This window comes from Symphodus melops, assembly GCF_947650265.1.
Source record: "Symphodus melops genome assembly, chromosome: 1".
Lineage (NCBI taxonomy): Eukaryota > Metazoa > Chordata > Actinopteri > Labriformes > Labridae > Symphodus > Symphodus melops.
In genome coordinates this window covers 52970551-52995173 of record NC_136691.1, presented here as the reverse complement: position 1 = coordinate 52995173, position 24623 = coordinate 52970551, and the positions used below count along the sequence as shown (strand labels likewise).

Sequence of the window (24623 nt, the reverse complement as noted above, 5' to 3'; positions counted from 1 at the left end):
CTAAGAGCCTTTTTATTTCCTGTCTCCAGGTGTTCTCTCGGTACGAGAAGCATCGGCAGCTGATCCTGGAGGAGATCTTTACTTCTTTGGCCAGACTGCCCACCAGCAAACGCTCGCTCAGGAACTTCAGGTAACTTGTCGAAAAAGACTTCAGAATGATTTGTAGTGTCGTATCGTTGTAATCCCTTGATTATCAGTGTAGAAAATCTTGAGCCAAAGGGTGAAAGGTTGTTCCTTAAGCATGCATCCTGTGGACCGCTTGTTCCCTCAGGCTAAACAGCTCAGACAAGGACGGAGAGCCGATGTACATCCAGATGGTGACCGCTCTGGTGCTGCAGCTGATCCAGTGTGTGGTCCATCTCCCCAATGACAAGGACATGTTTGATGAGTGCGACAAGGTGAGAGAGCATCTGGAAAAAAAACACGACCCGGGAAAGCAAATGAACAATTACAAAAACAAACACGTTTTTCTTGCCGTTTTTATTTTTGAAGGTGGATCAAGACGTGTTGATCACAAACTCGTATGAGACGGCGATGAGAACAGCACAGAACTTCCTCTCAGTCTTTCTCAAAAAGTAAGTCACGTTTGTCTATTGACTGAACACATGACCTGTGCTGTTGTCGGTTCAGAACTTATACCGGACGCTTTACTTTCACTTTATCAATTCAAGATAAGATAATCCTACAGAGGGGAAGTTTGGGATTGATTTGCTGTTTTAGTCACATTATTAACAGTAAAGCTCACGTGCAGTTTGTCAGCTTTTTAGACCGCTATGTTGGTCACACAAGTGTAAAAGACGCAGCACACTTTGATGATGGGAAAAATAGAGATCTTATACACTCTGTTCTACTGCGTTTGTTTTTCTTTTTGTATAAAGTGTTCAGACGGTTTTAAACTCAATGAGTAACTGTGTTTAATAATTGTGGGCTCAATTTCACTTTAACTAAGTGTGACTATCATCTTTGCTGTGATGGGGAAGCCTTACCATTACTGTTAATGTCATGTCTGTGCTGATACTGACTGCAGTACCGAACAAGTTGGGACTGTCTTGTCTAAAGTGTTTAGTTTGGTGGTTGTAGTAAGGATGCTTTTTTTAATATTCTGGTTACTCTATGACCCTTAAAACCTAAAAATTGATGTGAACTTCCCTTTCCATCATTCTTAACAAAAACAGTTTTTCCCCGTCTGTGCCGTTTCTGTTCTCTCCTCTGACTCCGTCTTCTTCTTTTGCCTTCCTCAGGTGTGGCAGTAAGCAGGGTGAGGAAGATTACCGGCCTCTGTTTGAGAACTTTGTCCAGGACCTGCTCTCCACAGTAAACAAACCTGAGTGGCCGGCTGCAGAGCTGCTGCTCAGTCTGCTCGGTAGACTACTGGTGAGTATGAGCGACTTTGTCTCCAAGCTGCAGATAAAATGAATGGTGCTGGAACTTGTCATTGTGAATAGAGAAGCCTCTGTTTATTGATTATGGGGCGGCAGTGGCTCAGTGGTGGCTTGGAGTGTCTTTGGGTGAGGAGCTGAACCTCAGATTGTTCCCAAAGGAGAAACATCTGAAAGTCAGTAGTAAATGTAATTAATGACATTTTTAATGTCATGTTTGAAACTTTTTTCAGTATTTTGCATTAAAAAAGGGATACTGTGTTTATATTTTCTTAAGTTGGAAGTATTTGACTCTCTACGTTAATTAATTAAACCATGCTTTCATTTTGAAATAAGGACGTTCTGGTAGATCGAAGGTTACAGCTTGAACTTAACCACAGAAAAACAAACTTCTAACTAAAAGAAAACAGCTCAAAGGAATCTTTAAAAATGTGAAACGTTTGATGATGGAATAAGATGCAAAGATGATGCGCCTTGAGGGACAAAATAGCGTAAAAATAATTGAATGCATTCATTTCAGACCTCATTGAATGAGTTCATGCTGACAGCCCGACTTTATTGATCTATTTACATTTTAGTATTGTATGTGTACTTTGCCTTTCAAGCACGGCTGTTGCTGTTGCTGTATCTTAGGACGCTTCTACAGCATGAAGTCAAGACTTATTCAAACATTTGATCTTTCTCTACATTCATATATCTCCGCAATCTAGCTGTGAAATAAATCTGTGCATCCTTTCCTCGTACGTGGTGAACATGTGCTTCCCACTGTTATATATAGTCATCCTCCTGTATTTATCTAAACTGAGCCACCTGTTCACCATGTGTCTTTTCTGATCATCTGCTGCTTTAACATGTGAATGTTTGAATCGAAAGCTGAATAATCTGTTGACCATGTAGGAAACACAATAACAAATATGTTGTAATGTGATCACAGCGTTCTCATGGTTTTTTTTTTGTCTCCATCAGGTTCATCAGTTCAGTAACAAGCAGACTGAGATGGCTCTGAGAGTCGCGTCTCTAGACTACCTGGGCACAGTGGCAGCTCGTCTGAGGAAAGATGGAGTCACCAGCAAGATGGATCAGAGATCGATAGATCGCATCCTACAAGAGGTAGGAGGACAATTTCATGTTTCACAACCTTCCTTTCTCTTTTATGTAAAACAATAAGTTAAATAAAACAGGCAGAAGGTGTTTTACAATCCAGCTTTTATAAATCACTTCTGTTTCCTCTCTCTCTCACTCTCTCTCTCTCTCTCTCGCTCTCTCTCTCGCTCTCTGTCTCTCTGTCTCTCTCACTCTCACTCTCACTGTCTCTCTCTCTGATCATACAGACTCCAGGTAACGATGAGACCCAGCAGCTGCAGAAGGCTTTACTGGACTACTTAGAAGAAAACGCTGAGACAGATGCTTCGCTGGTGGTGAGTTGACATTAAGTTGAGTTTAAACACTGTTGGAGTTTCAGGTGTCTAAAAAAAAGGTCCATGTTCACATGTAATCACTTAAATGTGTAATAAACAAAGCCTTGTAGTGTCTCTTACTGCGTGTTGATTAAAACATGTTTTCATTGATTTCACATGATGTTTTTTCAGTTAAATCTCACACTAACACAATGTTTGTCCTCTAGTTTGCTAGAAAGTTCTACGTTGCGCAGTGGTTTCGGGACGCCACCACAGAGGCGGAGAAGTCCATGCGGAACCAGAATTCGAAAGATGATTACTCATCGGACGGACCACAACATGCCAAGGAGATGGAGACCACCGGAGAAATCATGCAGCGTGCTGAGAAGCGCAAGAAGTTCCTTCGCAACATCATCAAGACGACGCCGGCTCATTTCGCCACACTGAAGTAAGCTCGTGTGATTAATGCAGAATACTCGACATGAACTTACCTGCTGTTTTCCTGTCAGCTGCCTGTCTGTTAAAGGCTCGAGTCGTTTGAAGGAATGGTTGAACATCTTTAATCCTCTTTGCCTTTCTCTGCAGAATGAACTCTGACACTGTGGACTATGATGACTCCTGTCTGATCGTGCGTTATTTGGCCTCCATGAGGCCGTTCGCCCAGAGCTTTGATATTTATTTAACACAGGTAAGATAAGACTCTCATACATTTTCTAACATAATCTGTTGATCATTCACTCTGAACTGTGAAGCTGATCGGCGGTCATGTCGTTGTTTTGTAGACTTTGGGTAATCAGGGGTTCCATTTTTCTCTCACTAGATCCTGCGAGTCCTTGGGGAAAGTGCCATTGCTGTAAGGACAAAAGCCATGAAATGTCTGTCTGAAGTAGTGGCTGTGGACCCCAGCATACTGGCCAGGGTATGTGAATTTAAAACCTTTTCATAGAAATGGATAATAATGAACATGTTTTAACATAGCAACTTTGTTAGAGTGGCCATTCTGCCTTCATTGGTCAGGACAGATGGAGAGAGACAGGAAATGTTGGGAGGAGAGAGTCTGGGAGACAAAGGAACAGTCACCTGATTGGATGAGCACCGAACATGAGCCGTGGTGTACGGGGTTAAAAGCTCTGAAATATATTCATGGGCTAAGCCATGTAATGCTTTAAAAGTATCTTAAAATCAGTTTGAGATTTTACAGGCAGTAAATTCAGTGAGGCTGAAATACTGGATCTGCTGTGAGTCCTCGTTAAATCACAGCCGAATAACTGAGGCGCGTAGAAAGGAGAAGACGGTGAAGAAAGATTCAATCTCAGCCCGGAGCTGAGAGAAATAATCATATTTTACATGTCTGTGTTTCACAGTTTAAAAAGTATGATTGGTATCATTTAACATAAAGATCAAATTTAATACATTTCATGACACGTTTTATGTACATCTTTAACTTCTGTTCTTGCCGGTCACACTGGTACTTAATCCAGACCTGTGCAATGCTTTCATGTGTGCATGTTATCTTTTTGTCTTTGTTTTTTTTCTCCTTCCTGTGCCTGTTCTGACACCCTGCACTCTCCTCTTCTGCAGTCTGACATGCAGCGGGGCGTCCATGGCCGTTTGATGGACAACTCGACGAGTGTGAGAGAGGCAGCTGTAGAGCTGCTGGGCAAGTTTGTGCTCAGCAGACCCCAACTCACTGAGCAGTACTACGACATGTTAATAGAGAGGATACTGGTAGGTGTCCTGATCGGCCAGGTTTCCATTTCTCATGATGATTTTATACACTCATTCATTGCCTCTGAAAAAGAGAAGAGTCTTGTTTGCAAAAGCTGTAAGTTCTGCTCTATTCCATTTTTTGTTTTTAATTAAACGTGTTGAAAATCTGCACTTCTCCCTTTCACTCACATTATTTATTCAGGGTTTTGGACTCTCCCTCCCCATACCACACATTTTTTGGTAAACTTTTCCCATTCAAAACGAGTGTGTAAATGCTGCAGCTGTTGTGTGCACGTGTTTAACACTTATGCAAATGTAGTGATCAGAGCCACTTCTTCTGCTGGGGGACATTGATGCCGTTTATGTCGGGTCACTGACTTAGGATGAATTTGTCAAATAAGGAGTGGCTTCAACAGAGAGTTTATGAGCTGTCGGTTTTACAGTGCAGTTGAACACACATGCTTTGGACTTAGTCTTTGTACTCAGCCACTCAGAAGTGAAGGCATTGAAATTGTTGTGCCTGTTGTCATGGAAATGCTCAGGAGGGTTCATGAGAAGTTCACTCTTCATAAACAGTGTCCTGCTGCCACCTAGCGTCAGAACAAGCGTACTGCAGCACACATGTTCTTCTGTAAATGAGAGCAAGGAGCTGGGACTTGACATGGCAACATGGCAGAACCTTTGTGATTGTGCTTTCTGTTTGTTTCACAGGACACGGGTATAAGTGTGAGAAAGAGGGTCATCAAGATCCTCCGAGACATCTGTCTGGAGCAGCCGACCTTCAGTAAGATCACTGAGATGTGTGTGAGGATGATCCGCCGAGTCAACGATGAGGAAGGCATCAAGGTAGAGCAGTGTTCATTTCTAACTGCTGAGTTAACTCTCCGTGCGGCACATTTGTTTCATGCTCTGCACTGAATCGATGTTAAGTTACACGTTTCCTTTAAAATGAATCAATTCTTCACAGAAATTGGTGAACGAGACATTCCAAAAGTTGTGGTTTACGCCAACTCCAAACCACGACAAAGAGACGATGACCAGAAAGATACTCAACATCACTGATGTGGTAAGATTACCTCCGACCCCCCCCCCCCCACACACACACACACCTCATTAGACTTACTGTGATTATCCCGTCTGATTTTGTTCCTCAGGTCGCAGCATGTCGAGACACCGGCTACGACTGGTTTGAGCAGCTTCTTCAAAATGTGAGTATTACATTTGCGTTGGGGCTTCATCTGCTGCAGATTAAATGTTTAAAACCTTTCTAATAAAACAAACATGTCTGTCTGCTCTAGCTCCTCAAGTCTGAAGAGGACGCATCGTATAAACCGGCCAAAAAGGCCTGCGTCCAGCTGGTCGACAATCTGGTGGAGCACATCCTCAAATACGAAGAGTCTCTTTCAGGTACACGAGTTAGTCACCTGACGTGTCGTCATGCAGCAGGCTCTTGTCCTGCTGTGGATGACATCAGCAGACTCTGTTCATAACACGATGGAAGTTCTCGTTGTGCGTCTGATCTTTATCTCGTCTCTTCTTTGCAGAGAACAAGGGTGTGAACTCACAGCGGCTAGTTGCATGTATCACCACCTTGTATTTATTCAGCAAGATCAGAGCCCAGCTCATGGTCAAGCATGCAATGACCATGCAACCCTACCTGACCACAAAGTGCAACGTGAGTAACCGTTTTAATGTGGCGTGATGATGTTTTAGATATTCAATGCACCCTTTGTGCTGTAGCCTGACTTGTAAAAGTTTCCCTTCATTTCCCCGCAGACTGCCAATGACTTCATGGTCATCTGTAACGTGGCAAAGATCCTGGAGCTGGTGGTTCCTCTGATGGAGCACCCCAGTGAAACCTTCCTCGCCACCATCGAAGAAGACCTCATGAAGCTCATCATCAAATACGGCATGACGGTGCGTGGCCGTCACCTTTTACAACTATATAATATAAGGCTGTTGGAAGAGTGTGAAAAACAAAAAGGGTTTTAAAAGTAAACGTCTGGTCGTCTGTCCTGTCTTCAGGTGGTCCAGCACTGTGTGAGCTGTCTTGGAGCTGTTGTCAACAAAGTCACGCACAACTACAAGTTTGTCTGGGCTTGTTTCAACAGATTCTATGGTGAGAAACTTTGGTGTCATTTTTTTTTTTTTTTTTTTTTTCGCAAAAAAGTTTTCAAACTTCTCCACCAAATTTCCAAAAGAGGAAATCTAACTTGTGATAAAAGATTTCCTGTCACATCCATAAATGCAGCGCGTCTTTGCATCCCTTTTTAAAAGATCGGCTGCAGAGATAATAAAATAGGACACCAGTAATCTTCTCCTTCTGAAGAATAACTGAACCTTTTCTTTGTGTGATTTAGGTGCACTTAACAAGCTGAAGGTTCAGCACCAGGAGGATCCTAACAGCACCACGTTGGTAGCAAACAAGCCTTTCCTACTGAGATCGCTCTTCACTGTGGGGGCTCTGGCACGACACTTTGACTTTGATCTAGAAGAGTTTAAGGGCACCAACAAGGTAAGATGAGTCTTTGATTTTCATAACATTTACATTTTGGAATTAAATCTGTGAGGAGAAACATCATTTAGTTGTTTTTATGTTTCTAGCTGGAGCAGGTTTCTTTCCACGTTTGAGCTCCATCCAAAACTAGCCTCTGTATTCAGCTGTCTGCACCGCTGCTTTAAGAAAACCGTGATTTCTGACACTGCGCATGTGAATGTGTTGTGTACAGGTTGTCATCAAGGAGAAAGTTCTTGAGCTGCTGATATACTTCACCAAGCACGAAGATGAGGAGGTGAAGACGAAAGCCATCATCGGATTAGGTAAGGACACCAGTTTTAAATCTTAAACGTCTTTAAAAAAAGGGAAGCTCTCATTTATTTAGTCTCAATGAGTGCGTTTGTCGCTGACCTTCAGGGTCAGGTTAACGTAGATGTGCTTTAGCTCATATGAAGCAGATTGTTTAGCTCCAGCAGTTTGCCGTGATGTAGACTGTTTGTTTTCCTGCTCTTACATTTTCTCCTGTTTTTTTTTATTTGTCTACGCAGGCTTCCTTGTGATCATGCATCCAAGCCAGATGTTTATGCCTGAGGTGAAGACTTTGTACAACGGCATCCTGGCCGACAGCAGCTCCTCCATCAACCTCAAAATCCAGATCCTCAAGAACCTCCAAACGTACCTCCAGGAAGAGGACACGAGGATGCAAGAAGCAGACAGAGAATGTGAGTGAAGCTTGTGGCTTCAGCCTGACAGCTTTGTGATTCAGATTTTCTGAGCTTCCTCCTTCTTTTTGACTGACTGTAGATTAAAGACTTAATCTATCATTTTGTGTCCGTAAAGGGAAAAAACTGTCCAAGCAGGAGGATCTCAAGGAGATGGGAGACATCTCTTCAGGCATGAGCAGCTCCATTATGCAGCTTTATCTCAAGCAGGTGTTGGAGGCCTTTTTTCACACTCAGTCTAGTGTGCGGCACTTTGCTCTCAACGTCATAGCTCTCACACTCAACCAGGGTCTCATCCATCCTGTGCAGGTAAGATCTGAGAATCTCCTGCACGTACTGAAGATGATGGAGGGACGATTGAATATCTTAACACCATTGACTTCTTGTGTTTGTTTAATAAACAGAACTGTGAGCGTATTCCTGTTTATGTATCTTTGTCTTTTTGTCCCGTCTGTAAAGTGTGTACCCTACCTCATTGCTATGGGAACCGACCCCGAGGCAAGCATGAGGAACAAAGCTGACCAGCAACTGGTGGAGATCGACAAAAAGTACACAGGATTCATCCATGTGAGTTGTTGTTCTGTAAACTCTTGAGTACTAAGATTTGCTCCTTGTGTCAAAATTCTAAGAATCAGGATATCTCCTTGGATAGCTCTTCGGGTGTGAAACAGTTCTTCTAACACTACATGAAGAATATGATTGTATCATAGTCGGGCCGAGCACAAAAATGATTGAAGCAGACGTTTAAATCCTTCTCGGACTTTCAGTCAAAAATGAGACGTGTGTTGAGATGGTGGTGACCTCCACACGTGCATCCTTTCACTAATCGACATCAACAGGTTAGAAGAGTGTCTAACAACTTATCTCACAGAAGACAATTTCATATTGTTCATAATTAGACAATTTCCGACTACATTCTATGATTGGGCCTCATATTTTTGGATCAGCCAATCACAGCTTCTGAAAAAAGTGTCATACCAAGCAATGGGGGCCAACCACGCCTCCCCACGAAGTAAAAAGTTTGTCTCTTCCTCACTCAGAGTGACTCTGAGAACCTTCCTGAATCTCTCCTTAAAGCCAAACACGCCGTGCTAAAAGTTAGGAGCTGTTTGTGAAAACCGACGCAGGCTAACACAAATGAAATGAATGTTCGTAGAATTCAAGAACAGAAAAGACATGCTGCACTTTAAATTTGGGCCTGTTCTCAAGGCAGCAGCCGTCTGAACAGTTGTCTAAAAAAACCGTTGAACGTATTGTGTTCCAGATGAAAGCTGTCGCTGGGATGAAGATGTCGTACAGTTTGCAGCAGGCTATCGAGTCGTCCCGTAAGACCATCATTCGAGGTTTCAGACGGGACGAGACGCACTCGGCACTCTGCTCCCACCTCTTCTCTATGATCAGAGGGAACCGGCAGCACCGGAGGGCCTTCCTCATCTCGCTGCTGAACCTCTTTGATGACAGTTCTGTGAGTAAACCTGCACACAACTTGGCACAGCGCAATGAAGAGCGGGGTGTCCTCATTTACGCAATGCCAAGTGAGAATCCTTCTGTTTGCCAGCAGTGTCTGGGCGAGAAATGCAATAAAAAGGTTTCTATATCTGTCAGGGACATGGACATCACCGCTCAGTTTAGATCAACACAGTATATATAAAGTAATACGTTAAAACCTTGTTATTTTACAGGGATATGTGGAGAGTCTGAATGCTGATGAGCTCGCATTGCAATGTGTGTTTCTTTCAAGTACTCACTCTCACTCTTTCTCCGCTTCCCTTTTTTCTCTCCCTGCAGAAGACGGAAGTAAACATGCTGCTGTATTTAGCAGACAACCTCGCCTGTTTCCCGTACCAGAGCCAGGAGGAGCCTCTCTTCATCATGCACCACATAGACATCAGCCTGTCGGTTTCAGGCAGCAACTTGTTGCAAACCTTCAGAGAGGTAGGACAGCCTTTTTTTGAAAGTAGCTTGCACGTAAAAATGCTTATTTTGGGGTGTGTGTGCGTGTCTGATGCATTTCTCTTGTGAAGCTTCTGCTCAAAGAGCCGAGGCGTAAGGAGAAGAAGGTGAAGAAGGAATGGAAAAACACATCGGATGGGGAGGACGAGGAAGACAAAATGAACTGTGAGTCACCCAGGAGTGACAATGAAAACATCCACGGCGATGGCGGCAATGATGAGGATGTGGTACGACGACCTAAGAAAGCCAGGAAACCTGCAGCAGCAGACAGTTCAGAGTCAGAGTCCGATCTGGATGATTTGGATTTGGCGGATGTGGATAAAGTAATGAGGCTCTTACCAGATAATCCCACCGGTCTCTTGGACTTTGCTAACGCTGTTCAGGGCATTCTGTTGCTGCTCGTGCTCAAACAGCATCTAAAGAACCAATATGGATTCTCTGACAGGTGACCTGATCTTCCTTTCTGTACAGCATCTATCCAGATGGATGTAGTCTACATTTTTTAATCCGGATTAATTTGACCACCCATGACTTCTGTTGATCAAACTTTTTTTTTTCTTCTTCCCACAGCAAAATCCAGAAGTACTCTCCAACAGAGTCAGCCAAGGTGTACGATAAAGCCGTGAACAGAAAAAACAACGTTCTCTTCAACCCACGACAGACCATGGACTTCATCTCCAACAACATGGCTCACGCCACGCTGACAAACGACGTCAAGAGGCGGATAGTCAGGCAGTACCTAGATGTAAGTCATGACATCATATCACACTAATGTTCATGTATGGGATGATGTATTGATCGGGTTGGTAACACGAACCGGACCTCCGTCGGAGCCAGAAGGGGTTTCTCTCTCTCTCTCTTAAAAAATCCCTAAATTGACTGAATATGAAATTAGAAATAATTCAGTTTGTTGTTTTTTGCCTAACCAGCCCATCAGAAACAAGTTATTAACCTAGCTGTGTAATAATGAACAAGTCAAAATGTCACTTTTTTCTTCTGGTGTTTTCGGGTTTTTTTCTTTAATTATCTCACCAGTAACTTCCTTTCAAAACAAGTGATTACTAAACTACAGAATCTGAACAGCAGAATATTCCAGAAACTGAAGGAGTAGCCCAGAATTTATGTTGAAAGATGTTTTGACCTATCATGACGCTTTGCTGCAGCGATCAGCGAATGCTGTCATAGATTTACTTGGAGTCATGACAGCATGCTCTCTATCTGCTGCTGCGTTTCAAAAATGTTTCTAAAAAAGAGTTTGTCGTGTTTTCACTCCTCACAGTTTAAAGTTCTGATGGAACATCTGGATCCAGACGAGGAGGATGAGGAGGGAGAAGCCTCCGCCAGCGCCAACATCAGAAACAAAGCCATAAACGCCCTCCTGGGAGGCCCCGGCCCCATGTCAGGACCCAGTCCACGCAACCAGGCAGGACCAGAGACGGACGATGACTACAGTGATGGCGATGAAAGGACCCCAGGGGTGAGACAAGACGGATTTAAACAACAGTTTCTATTAGAAGATAGATAAAAAATGTGGGTGTAAAATAGTCCAACCTTTGTTCTCTTGTCCCATATGCAGTCCTCTCGAAGGTCAAGGCGAGCAGGCGACTCCTCGGACCCCGGCCGTATGAGCGAGACAGTGGATTCTATGGACGTGATCGCGCTCTGCTGCCCCAAATACAAGGACCGGCCGCAGATAGCGCGAGTCGTGCAGAGGACCTCCAGTGGATACAGCATCCATTGGATGGCTGGTTCCTACTCGGGGCCATGGGCGGAGGCTAAGAAACGCGACGGCCGCAAACTGGTGCCTTGGGTGGACACTATTAAGGAGTCAGACATCATTTACAAGAAGATTGCCTTGACCAGCAACCACAAACTGAGCAACAAAGTAGTACAGACTTTACGCTCACTGTATGCAGCGCGGGAAGGAGGGGCCAGCTAATGGCTCCTGTGTGGTGTTTTTTTTTTTTTTTTTTGTTCCTTTTCAGTTTCTTTTTTTTTTTTTTGTTCACCTGTTCCATTTCTACTTTATCAAATCCTTCTCTTCCTTGCTCCTACTCCTCCTCCTCAACCTGCCACCTCCAACAACACAGCCAAACTTCACTGGATTCCTACCCTCCTCCTCTCCTTCCTCAATTTTGTAAGAAAACACGAGAGAGCAAGAATATTTGACACTACATACTTTTACATGAGTTATTCTTGCAAAAATGAAAATGACACAAAACATAAGACTTATATTATAGAGGGACTGCTCATGTTTTGTTTGTGTACAAGTGCAGAGGATAGAATCCAGAAGGCATTAAAGGAATAATTCGCCCAAATTATCCCTTAAAAAAGGCTATCAGAAAAGAGACCTGGAGGGAAATGTTTTGTCAACATTGTTGTGGGAGCTCCTTCGCTGTTGTGCAGCAGATTCTAGTCGCTCATTTCTACTCCCACTGTATCATAGTTTAACACAACAAAAAACTAAAATGTTTATATCTCTGAAGACAAAAAAGCTGTAAAAAAAAGAATAAAACCTTAAGTGAATGTTGGAAATTAGTCTTTTTGATGTTCTTATTAAAGTGTTTTTGGAGTTTATTATACTATTAGCACCCTGATGTTTTTTTTTCCTTTTAGCTTTTAGATATTTGAAAAGAAAAGAAGAAAAAAAAAGACCAAAAAAAGAAAAGATTTTTTATTTTTGTTCACTTTTATTTGTCCATGCTGTACAATGGCAGAGTCCTCTGAATATAATTTATTCTATTTCGAACTACGCATGCAGTATATGTGGCCTATTGCAGGAGGATATTTTGTAAATGTAGATTTTGTTGTATTAGGTCACCCTAGTAATAAGAGGAAAGGGGATTCATACTCTTTCGGTGGAACAAATACTGCAATAAATTTTCTACTTCTCTTTGTCACTTGTCTGCTCAAAGTGTTAATCTGATCTTTTCATTCAGCAAATGGAGAAAAGTATATTACCTGGATAAAGCCAAAGCACAGACAGGCCTGAAAGGACGAAGAGGGTTGATTATCTACAACAGGGAGAGCGCTTAAAAATTCCTGCCAGAAATAAAGCTTTTTTTTTTTTTTTTTTTTTTTTTTTTTTTATTGCTACGGCTTTGTATATATTTTGAAAAGAAAAAAAAACTGAGCCAGAAGTTTGTCACACATTGTTTTGAATTGTTTTTTTATAGGTACTTCTTTATACTTTAACTGTTGTGTGTTTGAACAACATGTGCCTTACAGAGAATCGCTTAAATATCAAAATTGGGCCTCGCTTTGTTTATTCATGGGATGTACTCGACTAGATATTAAAAGAAACGTAAAATCAGTTATGAAAAAAAAATCTGCCAGGAAGGTGTTAAAGATAGAAATTACTGTCATTTTGGATTTAGCACGTTTTGTATATAAACTTCTTTAGGATTAGGAGATTCCCGTCGTGGGTTTTTGCAATCACCTTTCAAATAAAGACATTAAAAGTCAGAGATTTCTAGCACCATCATCATGTAATTTTATCAGGCAGTTCCGATTCAGTCTTTTTTCTTGAGCGTTTTTTGGTGGGACGCTGTGTTCACGTAAACTTCCGCGGGAGACTTTTTGGACCTAGTGGCTCGCCCTACTCTAATGACGTCACCTTTCCGTGTTTGTACTTAAGACTGGTTTGTATTGTTTTGGCGGGGTTTACAACTTTCAAAAACGACCGTCAGCTTTGTTGTTGTAAAGAGCAGCTTCCCATCAACGGAACATGGAGCGGTATGTCACATTTTAAAGCTCTTAAAAGTCGCTTCGCTTAACGTTAAGTCAGCAAACTACGTGTTAGTAGGTTATGTAACTTTTTTTCAGACTTTCTGCAACCGATATTGTGTTTGATTGTTAGCCACCTTTAGCTAACTGTTGCTAACTCACCGTTGATTTAAGCGTTGTTGACCAAAATTATTATTTAAGGTGACTTTACATCCTATGTTAAGATTTATACGAGTTATTTGGCATGTAAAAACCATGTGTCTTGAGGTACAAAAGAAGTCGTTTTCAAAACTGTTAGTTAACTAGCTCAGCTAATGTTGCTACGTCTCGTTTCACCGTCTTTATTGACAATGTAACGTGTACAAAATGTTAATAGTAAGGATAGTAGTAGTAAGGATGAACAGACAACAGAGAAACACACTGAACAAGTTAATTAAAACGTGAATCAAGACTAGGGGGAATCATAAATGATGAAATGAAAATCAAACTAAGAAAAAAATATATATTTGAAAGAATTTATCAACCAATCAAAGAAGGGTTTGAAACTCGCGTTGCTTAGTAACGCAGATATCCTGTCGTTAGTTCGTTGTGGACTCTGATGTTTGTTCTGTTTGTTTTTTGTTTGTTTTGTTTTGTGTAAATGCTGTATTAGACGTGATTTAACTGCATGAATGTTGTTTCTATCCAGTGGAAGGATGAGCAGAGTGACGGGACGGATGTCGGAGCTGCCGATGAGAGTGCACGACACAAACAGGATGAGCAACGTGTACACAACGCCCCAAAGGTTTGTTTACTGAAACGTGTAATACGTCTCCACAATATTAGTTATCACTAGAGTTACTGCTTTGATGTTTTCAGTGGAAACAGTGCTCTCTTGTTTTAGGTTTTACCAAACCTGAACAACACCCACAAAAAGGATAATTTATGCTTTTTTTTATTGATCCAAAGTTGGGAAACGGTAGTCTACTTTTACTGAAATATAACACACTGTGCCTCGAGTAGAAGTGTGTATCTGCCTTACATTTATCACACTTGCAAAGCATCCTTTTCGGCACATCATCCAAAGTCCTTAATGAACTCCAATACATCCAGAACACATCTGTCACACCTCTGTCCTGTAAATTCTCTACTGGCTCCCAGTCCTATATCTTATCCGGTCTAAAATCCTGCTCCTTATAGACAGAGCCCTCAACCACCAGGTTCCCTCCTACCTCACGGCTCTTCTTCACCCTCAAATGAAGAAGAAAATGTTGCATTGTAATAAATGGGTCAAAGATTAAGGTCTTGACTTTCACGCTCCTCTTGTCTGTGTAACAACAAATCTCAGGCATGACCAACATTCATGTATCAACTGTCTGTCATTTATTCAGAAGCTTCTTGTTATTAGGTTCTTTTTTTCCTCTGTCTGAAATAATCTGAATGGATTATTTTTCACACTTTTCTTTCTTTTCAGTAAAACTTCTTTTGGGAAGCTCAACATACCCAAACCACAGTCTGTGACCTCTGAGAGGCGGACCAGCTTCTTCGGTGGCCGGTATGTGGATAATATTTGTAAGGGGAAAAAATCTTACAAAGCACAGAGTACAGTGTTCTTATGTTGATTTTGTTGGAAACTGAGATCATTTTCCAGCTTATGGACATTTAAAGTTTCTAATCTATCTTAATGTCATTTTTAATGAAAGTTATTGTTAATATTTAGAGAGAAAAGAAATGTTATTTTTTTGGGAGAACAGAGTTTTTTTTGTTCTTCGGTTTACAGAATGAATTTGGTTTAGTTGTAAGTTACTGATATTGTATAAGTGCGTCTTTTACTTTACCTCTGACTGATTTAAACAGTGCAGTTGTTTAGATGCTATATGACATGACATGTTGCTCATCCTTGACCGCAGGACTAGTGGAGCCGGCATGCCTCGCAACAGCATCATGTCGGGGTTTGGTGGAACTGAGAAGATCAAAGATACCAGACCTCTGCATGATAAATCTTATGTTCAGCAATGTATCAGACAGCTGCAAGAGGTAGAAACAGTGTTCAGCATTTATTTCTATTTCATCATTATCTAACGTTTTTAATGCTGCTGGTATGTGACTTGAGTGTGGTCCTAGCTGTGTTGGTTTATATGATTGGGGGTCCATACATGATTCTCTTCTCCTGTATACACGTCTAGTTCTTAACAGAGCAGGGTTACCCAGGAACTCTGACAGCCAAGACCCTCCAGTCTCCCTCCACAAAAGAGTTTGTGAAGATGTTTGAGTTTGTCTATCGCCTGCTCGACCCCACCTTTGAAATGCCAAACTCAAAAGTCGAGGAGGAGGTTCCAGCTATCCTCAAAGCCCTCAGGTATCTTTCGTATGCGTTTGTACTATTGAATGCATGACACCTAAAGTGTATAGTGTATCAAACTAGAATCATAGGTAAACATAGACGTCAAACTGTAATACAGTCACAGAGTGAGAGTTATGTACCTCAGCACTTGTTGTGAGACTCCTCGTCTGTAGTGTAAGAAACATGACTGACAGCCTGTGTCATTTTTCCTTCTCTTCCCCCTCGTTCCTGCGTGAAGGTATCCGTTTGTTCTCTCCAAGTGTTCCATGTATTCTGTCGGAGCTCCACACACCTGGCCTCAGGTCCTCGGCGCTCTTATGTGGCTAATCAATACCGTGAAGGTGAGGCGCCGATGCATCCTAAAAACTCTCGTCACTTCTCTTTTGCAAAAAGAAAAGCTCATGGGATCGACAGTGATTTAGTAATCCTGGGTTTCTGTCCGTTAGATAAGCTGGAGTTTGAGTGGTCAGGAGCTGCTGTTCAGTGACTTTGGTGAAGAATCGGGCAACGTTGAAGACGGCGCCACCTATAACAAGGTAAACTGTACTACAAAAAAAGAGACAAGTGGATGGAGTTAACACAAGAACTTGTTCACACAGTTTGTCTCTGTTCTCTGATGCAGTATTTTAAGAGCCAACCTGTTACTCTCATGTATTTCAAACATTTTAATGTGATTCTTTGACATGAATTCTTTCTGTTATTTTGTTTCTTCTGTCTCTTGTTTTACTGTCACCGCTGTGCTCTCATGCAGCTCTTCCTGGACTACACAGCTGAGACGTACGCAAAGTTCATGCAGGGCGATGACACGTTCCAGGGCGAGGACGAGGCTTTCCTCAATAAACTAAGTAATCACGCAAAGTCTCTGTGAAAGACGTGCTCATTAAAAGCACAATGAGCTGCTTTCTCAATCTTAGATGTCCATATTTCAAATCATTAAGATGTTGTTGTTTTGTTTTTTTCTCGTTTGTCTCGACAGAGAAACTTTACAACGTCGATGAGGCCGTGCTGATGTCGATGGAGGAGAAACACAAAATGCTGAGTGAGGAGGTCGAACAGCTGGAGAAGGAGAGCCAGACGGTCAGAAGACGATGTTGAATATTCGCTCTGCATTAAGATAATATCTAGAGTTTAAAACCCGGAGATGTTTACTGAATATGGCGATGAAGGGAACTGTGACCCATTGTAATCTAAGAGGAAGTGTACACAACTGAAACACTGTCTAACAAACAATACATGGTATCAGGCAGATATGGGTCGCCCCGGGAATGAGTCCTAAAACCCAAATATGATTTAGCATTTAAGCTCCATGGGTTCTATCCTCTAAATGTCAAAGGGGATTTTGAATGGGTTTGTGTTGAGAGGCCTTTATTGACATTTTAAAAGTCGGGACCTCACATGTAAGTCAACCACTTTAGTCCAACAGTGTTCCAAAGATAAAAACCCCCATCTTATATTTGTGCTGTTACGGGATAACCAAACCAATTAAAATGGATATAATTATGGTCGCCAGATGTGTGAAGTTTTTAAAGCTGTGATTGGCTGATGGGTGAGAGTGACCAGGCTGAGAACAGTTCGTCTCCTCCTGACAGGACCGACTCACGACCAAGAGGATGGAGAGGGTGAAGCTGCAGGCGGATCTGAAGCAACTCAAGATTTATCGAAGCAAACTGGAGACCTTTCAAGCCAACCTGGAGAACAAAGAGTCAGAGCTGAAAGATGAACTGGAGACCACTGGTAAACAGAAGCAATGAGAGAGTTTACTCTCTAACCATAGTCGACTTATTATAAGTCAGCTGTGCTGATGTTTTCTCTGTTTGAGCCCAAACAAGCATCTACATTCACCACTGTAGAGCTTCAATTAAGAAGTTATAAAGTGCAAATCATGGTCTGATTCTGTCTTACCAGTGTTCATTCACTGAAAAGAAATCTCACCTGTAGCAATCTAATATTCTAGTGGAGCTGAACAGTTTGAACAAACTCCTATGTGGTCTGAAAAGTGAAGTGTTTGAACTTTCATTCTCCCGGTCTGAACCGAGAGTTGGATCTTATTTTTTCTCTCCTTCTGTCTGTAGTCAGTCACCTGGAGTCTCTGAAACACGAGCGAGATGGACTGCAACACCTCCTGCAGAACCAGAATTTCACTCCAGCAGATGTGGAAAGAATCAACAGAGAGAAGAGAGAGCTTCAACAAACCATCTCCAGTCTGAGCAAGTCGCTGGAAGATGCTGAACAGCACCAGTGGAACGAGGAGATCGCTCTGGCCAAAGTCAAAGAGAAGGTAATGTATGAATATCTGTGCTGAGCTGAAAGCATCACAGCCATCATTTGGATCATCACTCTGATCGTCCGATGTGATGTTCATGATATCACTTATTTTCTTTATAACATCAGTTTTTTCTTGTGACCAGAGTCTTATCATCAACGTGTTCAGGATGCTCCCAGAGAGTGAAATATTCATTCTAATTCAGACTAGTGGACTTATTTTAAGAAAACACTTGCACACAATTTATATTATTTTTTAATATATATATATATATATATATATATATATATATATATATATATATATATATTATATAGTTTTTAAGTCCAATGCTAAATGCACAGGTTTAACCTGTAATTATGTTTACTCTTAGTCACATAGGGGCTTCTTAAATCTTGTTTGGGGGATTATTACAGAAACACACTGTTTGCAGATACAGGGTGACAAATTGGTTTTCTATGTGTGGCTAACTTTAGCTGTGCTAGCACCACAAGCCTTCCATCCTCCTTGCAGGTTAACACACACACACACACACACACACACTCGTGTGCTGAATGTGGTTAAACCTGAACAAAACATCCTCTGTATAACAGCCAGAGTGCTCAGCACTTTTTAAGGACTTGTTCACACTGCAACTCCAAATCAGATTTTTTTTTTTTTTTTATAGCCAGATTTGATTGAAAGCACACACACAGGTATTCCCACAGATCTGATTCGATCTATACGTCTCGGTTGCTTCAATGTGTCTTCTGTGTCACCCGCAACACGATATCATCGACAACAACGACGTAGATGTGTCAAGTCAAGTAGATGTGGAAGTTAATTCAAGGAGCATTATACAAACTGGTCTAAGCTTTGGTTGGTGAAAGAAAACCAACAAGAATAAAAACAAAGATTGAGCAAAACAACAGCTGACCGCTCCATGAGATTGTTTGTAATGTGGATAGTTAGATCAGATTTGGGGATTATGTACATGTTTGCCTTCAACAAATAGAAAATACAAATAAATAATGCACCGAGCATGTGGAATCATTTAGCGCTCCTTTTTTATGATTCTGTTTGAAATATTTTGAGCATCCAGCTGACCTTTTTCTTGTCTCTCCTCTCTCTGGTGTCCTGATATTCCCCCTCTTCCCAGGCCGAGCTGAGGCTAACAGAGTATCACAAGCTGGCTCGTAAACTGAAGCTGATTCCGCTGTCTGCGGAGAACGCCTGCGGACGCGACTTTGAGATCAGGCCGTTTGAATGTGGACACGGCAGCATGGTTCAGCAGAAAACACAGATACAGGTACTTTAAGAATGTTGTGATGGATAAATGATGAATCAAAGTTTACTAACATTACAGGACTTGTTGTTTGCTTTATGGTGATGACGGATGTTGCTCTGTGCTGCAGATGCTCCTGAGGAAGCTGGTCAGTGACGTGGAGGAGGAGAACAGTCGACTAACCAACATGAAACTCAGTGTGGAAGAGTCTTTTGAACAGGTGACAAGAAACAACAAAGAACTTCTTTGTTCAAATGTAGTTGAAGTTGAAAAGTCTGTTGGTGTATGAGACATTGAAACGGTAACTCGTGTGAATGTTTGTAACTTTGAAGGTGAATTCAAACATCCTGGACAAGTCTAATGACGTGAAACAGCTCAGAGAGCAAATTCGCAAGTTGGATGAGCGGTTGGATTCTGACATGCAGGTAAAGTCCAGATAATTAATCCTGCTTTATGTTGTCCAAGTGCTAAACTATTTAACCCACCCGTCTTCGAAGACAAACATTAAGAATAAAATATTTGATGAGACCCTGAAACTGCACAGATGTATCATAATGTTTGCTAACAATGTGTTCCTGTGTGTTTCTGTAGGAGCTGGCCAGAGAGGAACAGGATTGGGCTGAGGAGATGGAGTCAGTGGAGAATCATCGTAAGCTCCTTGAGAAGAAGGTTCATTTTGGTTACGATGAGGCCGTGCAGCAACTGAAAGCAGCACAACAACAGTGAGTGACCGAGTCCGTCTTCAGGACGAGCTAAACGATGACCTCTTTGTTTTGGAGTCAAACACTTGTGGCTACCTCTCCTTCATGGAAGTGCTGGGCGATAAAACGATCTTAGATCGTGAAGGATTTGAATGTGTTGACGATCTGCCAAAGCAGAGAGAGAAGGTAGAAAAGCCTTGAGAAAGCCTCAAATTGTGCATCATGATCAGAATGTAGGAAAGAAAAAAGTGTTCTGGAGGGAGACAGCCAGACCCCCGACAAAGACGTTTATTAGACAGACTAAACTTATCAACACAGTTTATAATAAGTGGATGAACTTGTTAGTTACAGGAAAAACATTTCAGATTTACTCTAAAAAGAAATCGTGATCGTGGTACAGACAAAAAGACAAAAATTGTGATATTTTTTTTCTACATCGCCCACCTCTACCTTCAGGTACCACCTGGTTCTGCAGGAGACCAACGAGGAGAGGAGAACGGTAGCCAACAACCTCGCATCTGTTTGTACAACTGCAGCCAACCACCTGTCAATCACAGAGGTAATTTACACACATCTTGTGTAGGTTAGGGAATGCAGAGCACCTTAGTTCCCACAGTACTGACCTTTACAGGCCTGATAAAAGGAAGGAAGGTTTATTCTTTGTGCCTTTTTATTTAATAGGACAGTGGATAGACGAGGAAATCTGGGAGACAGAGAGGGAGTGGGGAAGGAGCCACGGGTCAGACTTGAACCCAGGGCTGCCCACGTGGAGGGATGTGGCCTCTGTTCCTTGTGTGTGACCAACTGCTAGTCCTTATACAAGAGCATCTTAAAAAGTTCCCCGTTTTTAAATGTGTGAATACATAGAAACACACAGAAGAGATGTGCACTGACCGGATGGAAAAAGGGAAATCGAGCAAACAATAAATGTTGTACAGTTTAATCTAAACCGTGTACGGGTGTCCCGATTCGATATTGAATATTGGTCCAATATCAGCCAGAAAACGAATATCGGACTGCATCTAAAGTCTCTGATATAAGCACTCCGACAAGCAGACCATTTAACAGACTTTAAAAGTATCATTTGTTTTTATTGGCTTTATTTAGGTTATTTTTCAAAGTCTTTTAATTTAATTTTTTATTTATTTTATTCAATTGTAGATATCATGTTGAAGGTTAAAATGTATGTAACCAGTTAGTTTGTAAGAAATGGGTCAGTTTTTCTCATACCTACTGTCGCTGAAAGTTCTCTATCACTTGATCAAGCCTTTTCTAACACTCCACACTACAAAACAAGTAATAAAAGTATGTATGATTCGTGTTGATATCGATCAATACTCAAGGCTGCAATATCGGTATCGAAGTGAAAAAGTTGTATCGTGACATCCCTAAAACAGTTTAACATGTTCTTGATCATTCCCGAAGCACTTGTACTTTGCTGGCAGAGAAGAATGTGTTGCGTCTGAGCTCGTTTCTTTGTGAATTTAACACATTAACGCATGTTGTAACTCCTGCTGATCCTCTACAACAGAAATGCCTGGAGGATCTGCACAGCAGAGTGCAGCGTGTCTGCGCCAAAGCCGTGGAGGAGGACGAGGCTGCCGTGCAGAGGTTGCGGGATGGCCTGAAAACGTTCAAGTTAAAGGCAAATACTTTATGAGGTGAGGCAGGAGAGATGGAGACCTTCATGTGTGCAGGGTCGAGGTGATCTCACAAACTTTGAATGAGGTTTCATCTACAAAGAAACCGCTTGCTTCATGTTTATTAATTTATTAATAAACATTAAAGAAGTTTCTGTCTGACTGAGTGTGATGTTAAACTGTAGGCAGCAGGAGCTCAGTCTGGAAACTGGAGGGTCGACTGTTTGAGTCCCGGTCTGGAACAAAAATCTCAAAATTGGTCTGGTAGCTGGAGAAGTGCCAGACCACTGCCGAGTTACTACAGATGGATCCCAACCCATTTGTTTATTTATTTTTTCCTTGAGCTCCTCTTGCACTCGCCTTACACTTTTAAAAAAAATCGTGGTTAACAGGATTGAGAGTCCACACTCTGATGTTCTCCTTTCTTATTCCTCTCCAGTTCCTGACAGAGCGGGGTTACCATGGCGACCCCTGGCAGCCTAGAACTTCCAGTCTCCTTCTCCCAAGGAGTTTTTGAAGATGTTTGTTTGTTCCTGTTCTATATTTGTTCTTAACAGTTTTGACTTTTTGTTTTTATCTTGAATTAATTAAAATGAATATTTCTCACTGTCAGTTTTTGTGTTTAAATTATTCTGATTTTAATCCCACAGTTGTCTGTTTTTTCCCCCCCTCAAGTTGTCATTTTAAAGACAAAGTGGTTGCTTAAAGATGGAAGTTTGGACGTCTTCATGCATCTTCATTTGGATATCTTGACTTTTCAGAATCCTGATTTTAAGATTTTGTGTCTTGTATTATTTTGTATCAACACTTTCAAGTTTGTACTAATAAACATTTAAAGTCAAATAAAAAGATACTTCATAACCCTTTTAATCTTTAAAGTTGTTTTTCATGTGCCAGCAAGAGCGTAGAGAAAATCACCTGAGGAAGATTTTTCCATGTTACCAACATAAGACACTTTGGGTACATTTGACAAAGAGCCACTAGATGGCAGCACAAACACCTGTATGGTAACGCGCATCCCTCAGGTTGCTCTTTGGATAATGTGAACTATGATAAGCTCTGTTCTCACTATTCAATTAAGTCTTCTCACCATCTCTTAAGATATTAAGTTAAATTCTGCTTGTCTTTCTACACTGTTGATTTTTTTTTTTATAACCAGGAAGGAAACAACTTGTTTCGATTAAAAACAGTTTTTGTGTCCTGGACAAGACAAGCAGGGTCCAAAATTAACACCCGCCAAGCACTAAATGTGGGTATATTTTCTGTTTGAGTAGGTTTCAGAGAGCTATGACAAGCTTGCACATCTTATTATAATAATGTAATGATCATATGGCTCTGGGCTTTAACAGCATTCTTAAATAGGTACATAATAAACATTAAAACTCAAAGAGACTGACTAAGCTTGGAGCAATGAATTATAAATGAAGCTCATTTTAACAGTCCTCCCAAGGTGCTTAATAGGCTATACATAGTTTAAAAGTCAGCCAAACTCCATTCAATGGTGAGTGAGTCAGGGATTTAGTTCTTTAATATATATTCACTAAATTGAATAAGGAGTGAAACTACAAGACAAAAGAAAATGCATAGATTAGGTTGATGTAAGAAAATGAAGGGTGGGACTTGATAAAAAAAAAAAAAAAGAAATTAAAACATTAAAGTGATACTTCACCCATTTGCATGAAGCTTTGTATCATTAGAAACATGGTAGTAGTGTTGAATGGTCGTGAGTCCAGCCCTCATTTTGCCCTGAGATGAGAAAAATATGTTTTTCTTTGCCTGGAAGTTTTCTTCATGTGATGCAATATGACGCTTTTTGCATCACATGAAGAAAACTTTTAAGCAAAGAAAAACACATCCGAAATATGAGCCTAAATATGGAAGCAGAGTTAAAGTCTCACCTTGAAACTCAAAAGAAGCGCAGCGAGGAGAAGATTTTACAAAGCCAGACTGAGGTTGAATCTCTGAAACTCCTGACAACCCAGCTGAGAGAAGCTTTGGAGTCCTCAGAGTGTTTCAAGTGCAACTCCAGAAAGAAGGAGAATGCAGATATCAGGCAAAAACTCCAGGATGCAAAGAGAAACTGTGAAAAACTTCAGTCGAAGTATCGCTCCCTCTCTGAGCGTTATGAGGAGAAGAAGTCTTCCATTAGGATGCTGGAGGCCACGATAGAAGCACTCAAAGCACACGAGGTGGTCAGCAAGGAAAGACGTACGCAACTTGAAGACTTGCTCGCAAAACAAACGGAAAAGAACTCTGAGTTGCAGCAGAGACTGTATAAATATGACCAGGAGAAAGAAAGTGGAATCTATCAAGACCAGCTGACGGAGACTTCTTACGAGACGCGCATGTTGGCCATCACATGACACCGGGGAAAGATTCTCCATGCTTCAAAACTCAGTCAGTTGTGAACTCAACTTTGAATGATGTTACACAGAGTGAGTAATTCATCAATCTTTCACAATAACTTTACCACAGAAATACCAAATTGACCCAAATTAGTCCAAATCAATTTTACCCAAATGTGGCACAAAGAGATGCACTTTTGTTCATGTCACCTTACCCTGTGTGCAATACAGAATTAAAATAAAACATTAAATTAAAAAATATAATGAGCTGCCTCTTACTGGACAAGCTGCATATTAGTGCAGAGTGACTAAAGAAAGACAAAGATTTCTAATGTAAAGAATGAACTTCTGACCTCATTTAATACCGTCATTGAAGAAGTTATGGAAATATATTTGTAGTTTATTATTTAGACACCAAGGAGTGCAGTTTGTTTTCTTTTTCTGTGTAATATGAGCTCATTTATATGTTTAATTAAATAATACATTATATATATACAGAATTTGTCTGAACTACAAAAAGTAGGGGGCGCTAGTGCGCATGTGTAGGATGTAGACTTCTTTTGCTCGTGCTCTCCACCGCAACTTCTACAAAATGACTTCGCACCTCAGCAAAACCTGCTCAGGGATCTACTTTTTTTTTTACTCCACGCCTCTTTCGTCTGGTGAACGCCGAAAATCTGAAGACAAACGCCTCGGGTAAAAA

General features: G+C 41.3%; 2 protein-coding genes across 6 annotated transcripts in view; both read left to right on the top strand.

The window, feature by feature from the left end:
* nipbla (NIPBL cohesin loading factor a) overlaps window positions 1-12558 on the top strand; it is a 28078-nt gene extending 15520 nt beyond the window's left edge. For all 3 annotated transcript variants that reach the window (XM_079364696.1, XM_079364698.1, XM_079364697.1), the window contains exons 22-49: window positions 30-130; window positions 272-398; window positions 493-575; window positions 1242-1374; window positions 2346-2489; window positions 2711-2797; window positions 3004-3224; window positions 3362-3464; window positions 3597-3695; window positions 4358-4504; window positions 5198-5332; window positions 5454-5552; window positions 5641-5694; window positions 5785-5893; window positions 6031-6161; window positions 6263-6403; window positions 6512-6605; window positions 6847-7001; window positions 7216-7306; window positions 7532-7705; window positions 7824-8014; window positions 8165-8272; window positions 8970-9170; window positions 9494-9640; window positions 9730-10103; window positions 10229-10403; window positions 10938-11135; window positions 11235-12558. In XM_079364696.1, the coding sequence (XP_079220822.1) occupies window positions 30-130; window positions 272-398; window positions 493-575; window positions 1242-1374; window positions 2346-2489; window positions 2711-2797; window positions 3004-3224; window positions 3362-3464; window positions 3597-3695; window positions 4358-4504; window positions 5198-5332; window positions 5454-5552; window positions 5641-5694; window positions 5785-5893; window positions 6031-6161; window positions 6263-6403; window positions 6512-6605; window positions 6847-7001; window positions 7216-7306; window positions 7532-7705; window positions 7824-8014; window positions 8165-8272; window positions 8970-9170; window positions 9494-9640; window positions 9730-10103; window positions 10229-10403; window positions 10938-11135; window positions 11235-11597 (4185 nt within the window). In that variant the 3' untranslated portion in view covers window positions 11598-12558. The remainder of the gene's footprint in view (window positions 1-29; window positions 131-271; window positions 399-492; window positions 576-1241; window positions 1375-2345; window positions 2490-2710; window positions 2798-3003; window positions 3225-3361; window positions 3465-3596; window positions 3696-4357; window positions 4505-5197; window positions 5333-5453; window positions 5553-5640; window positions 5695-5784; window positions 5894-6030; window positions 6162-6262; window positions 6404-6511; window positions 6606-6846; window positions 7002-7215; window positions 7307-7531; window positions 7706-7823; window positions 8015-8164; window positions 8273-8969; window positions 9171-9493; window positions 9641-9729; window positions 10104-10228; window positions 10404-10937; window positions 11136-11234) is intronic.
* Window positions 12559-13266: 708 nt separating this feature from the next.
* On the top strand, window positions 13267-22445 carry ndc80 (NDC80 kinetochore complex component). Of its 3 annotated transcripts, XM_079367802.1 has the most exons (18): window positions 13267-13393; window positions 14073-14168; window positions 14838-14918; window positions 15274-15400; window positions 15550-15722; window positions 15946-16048; window positions 16154-16243; window positions 16459-16552; window positions 16684-16784; window positions 17297-17441; window positions 17780-17985; window positions 19109-19258; window positions 19365-19454; window positions 19567-19659; window positions 19826-19956; window positions 20392-20494; window positions 21467-21596; window positions 22015-22445. In XM_079367802.1, the coding sequence occupies exons 1-17, from the start codon at window positions 13386-13388 to the stop codon at window positions 21593-21595; spliced, it is 1920 nt and encodes a 639-aa protein (XP_079223928.1). In that variant the 5' UTR covers window positions 13267-13385; the 3' UTR covers window position 21596; window positions 22015-22445. The 3 variants fall into 3 exon arrangements, with proteins under 3 accessions (XP_079223928.1, XP_079223929.1, XP_079223927.1); XM_079367801.1 differs by lacking the exon at window positions 13267-13393 and having other exon boundaries at window positions 13957-14168; XM_079367803.1 differs by lacking the exons at window positions 13267-13393; window positions 21467-21596; window positions 22015-22445 and adding an exon at window positions 20617-20643 and having other exon boundaries at window positions 13956-14168.
* Window positions 22446-24623: the final 2178 nt, after the last annotated feature.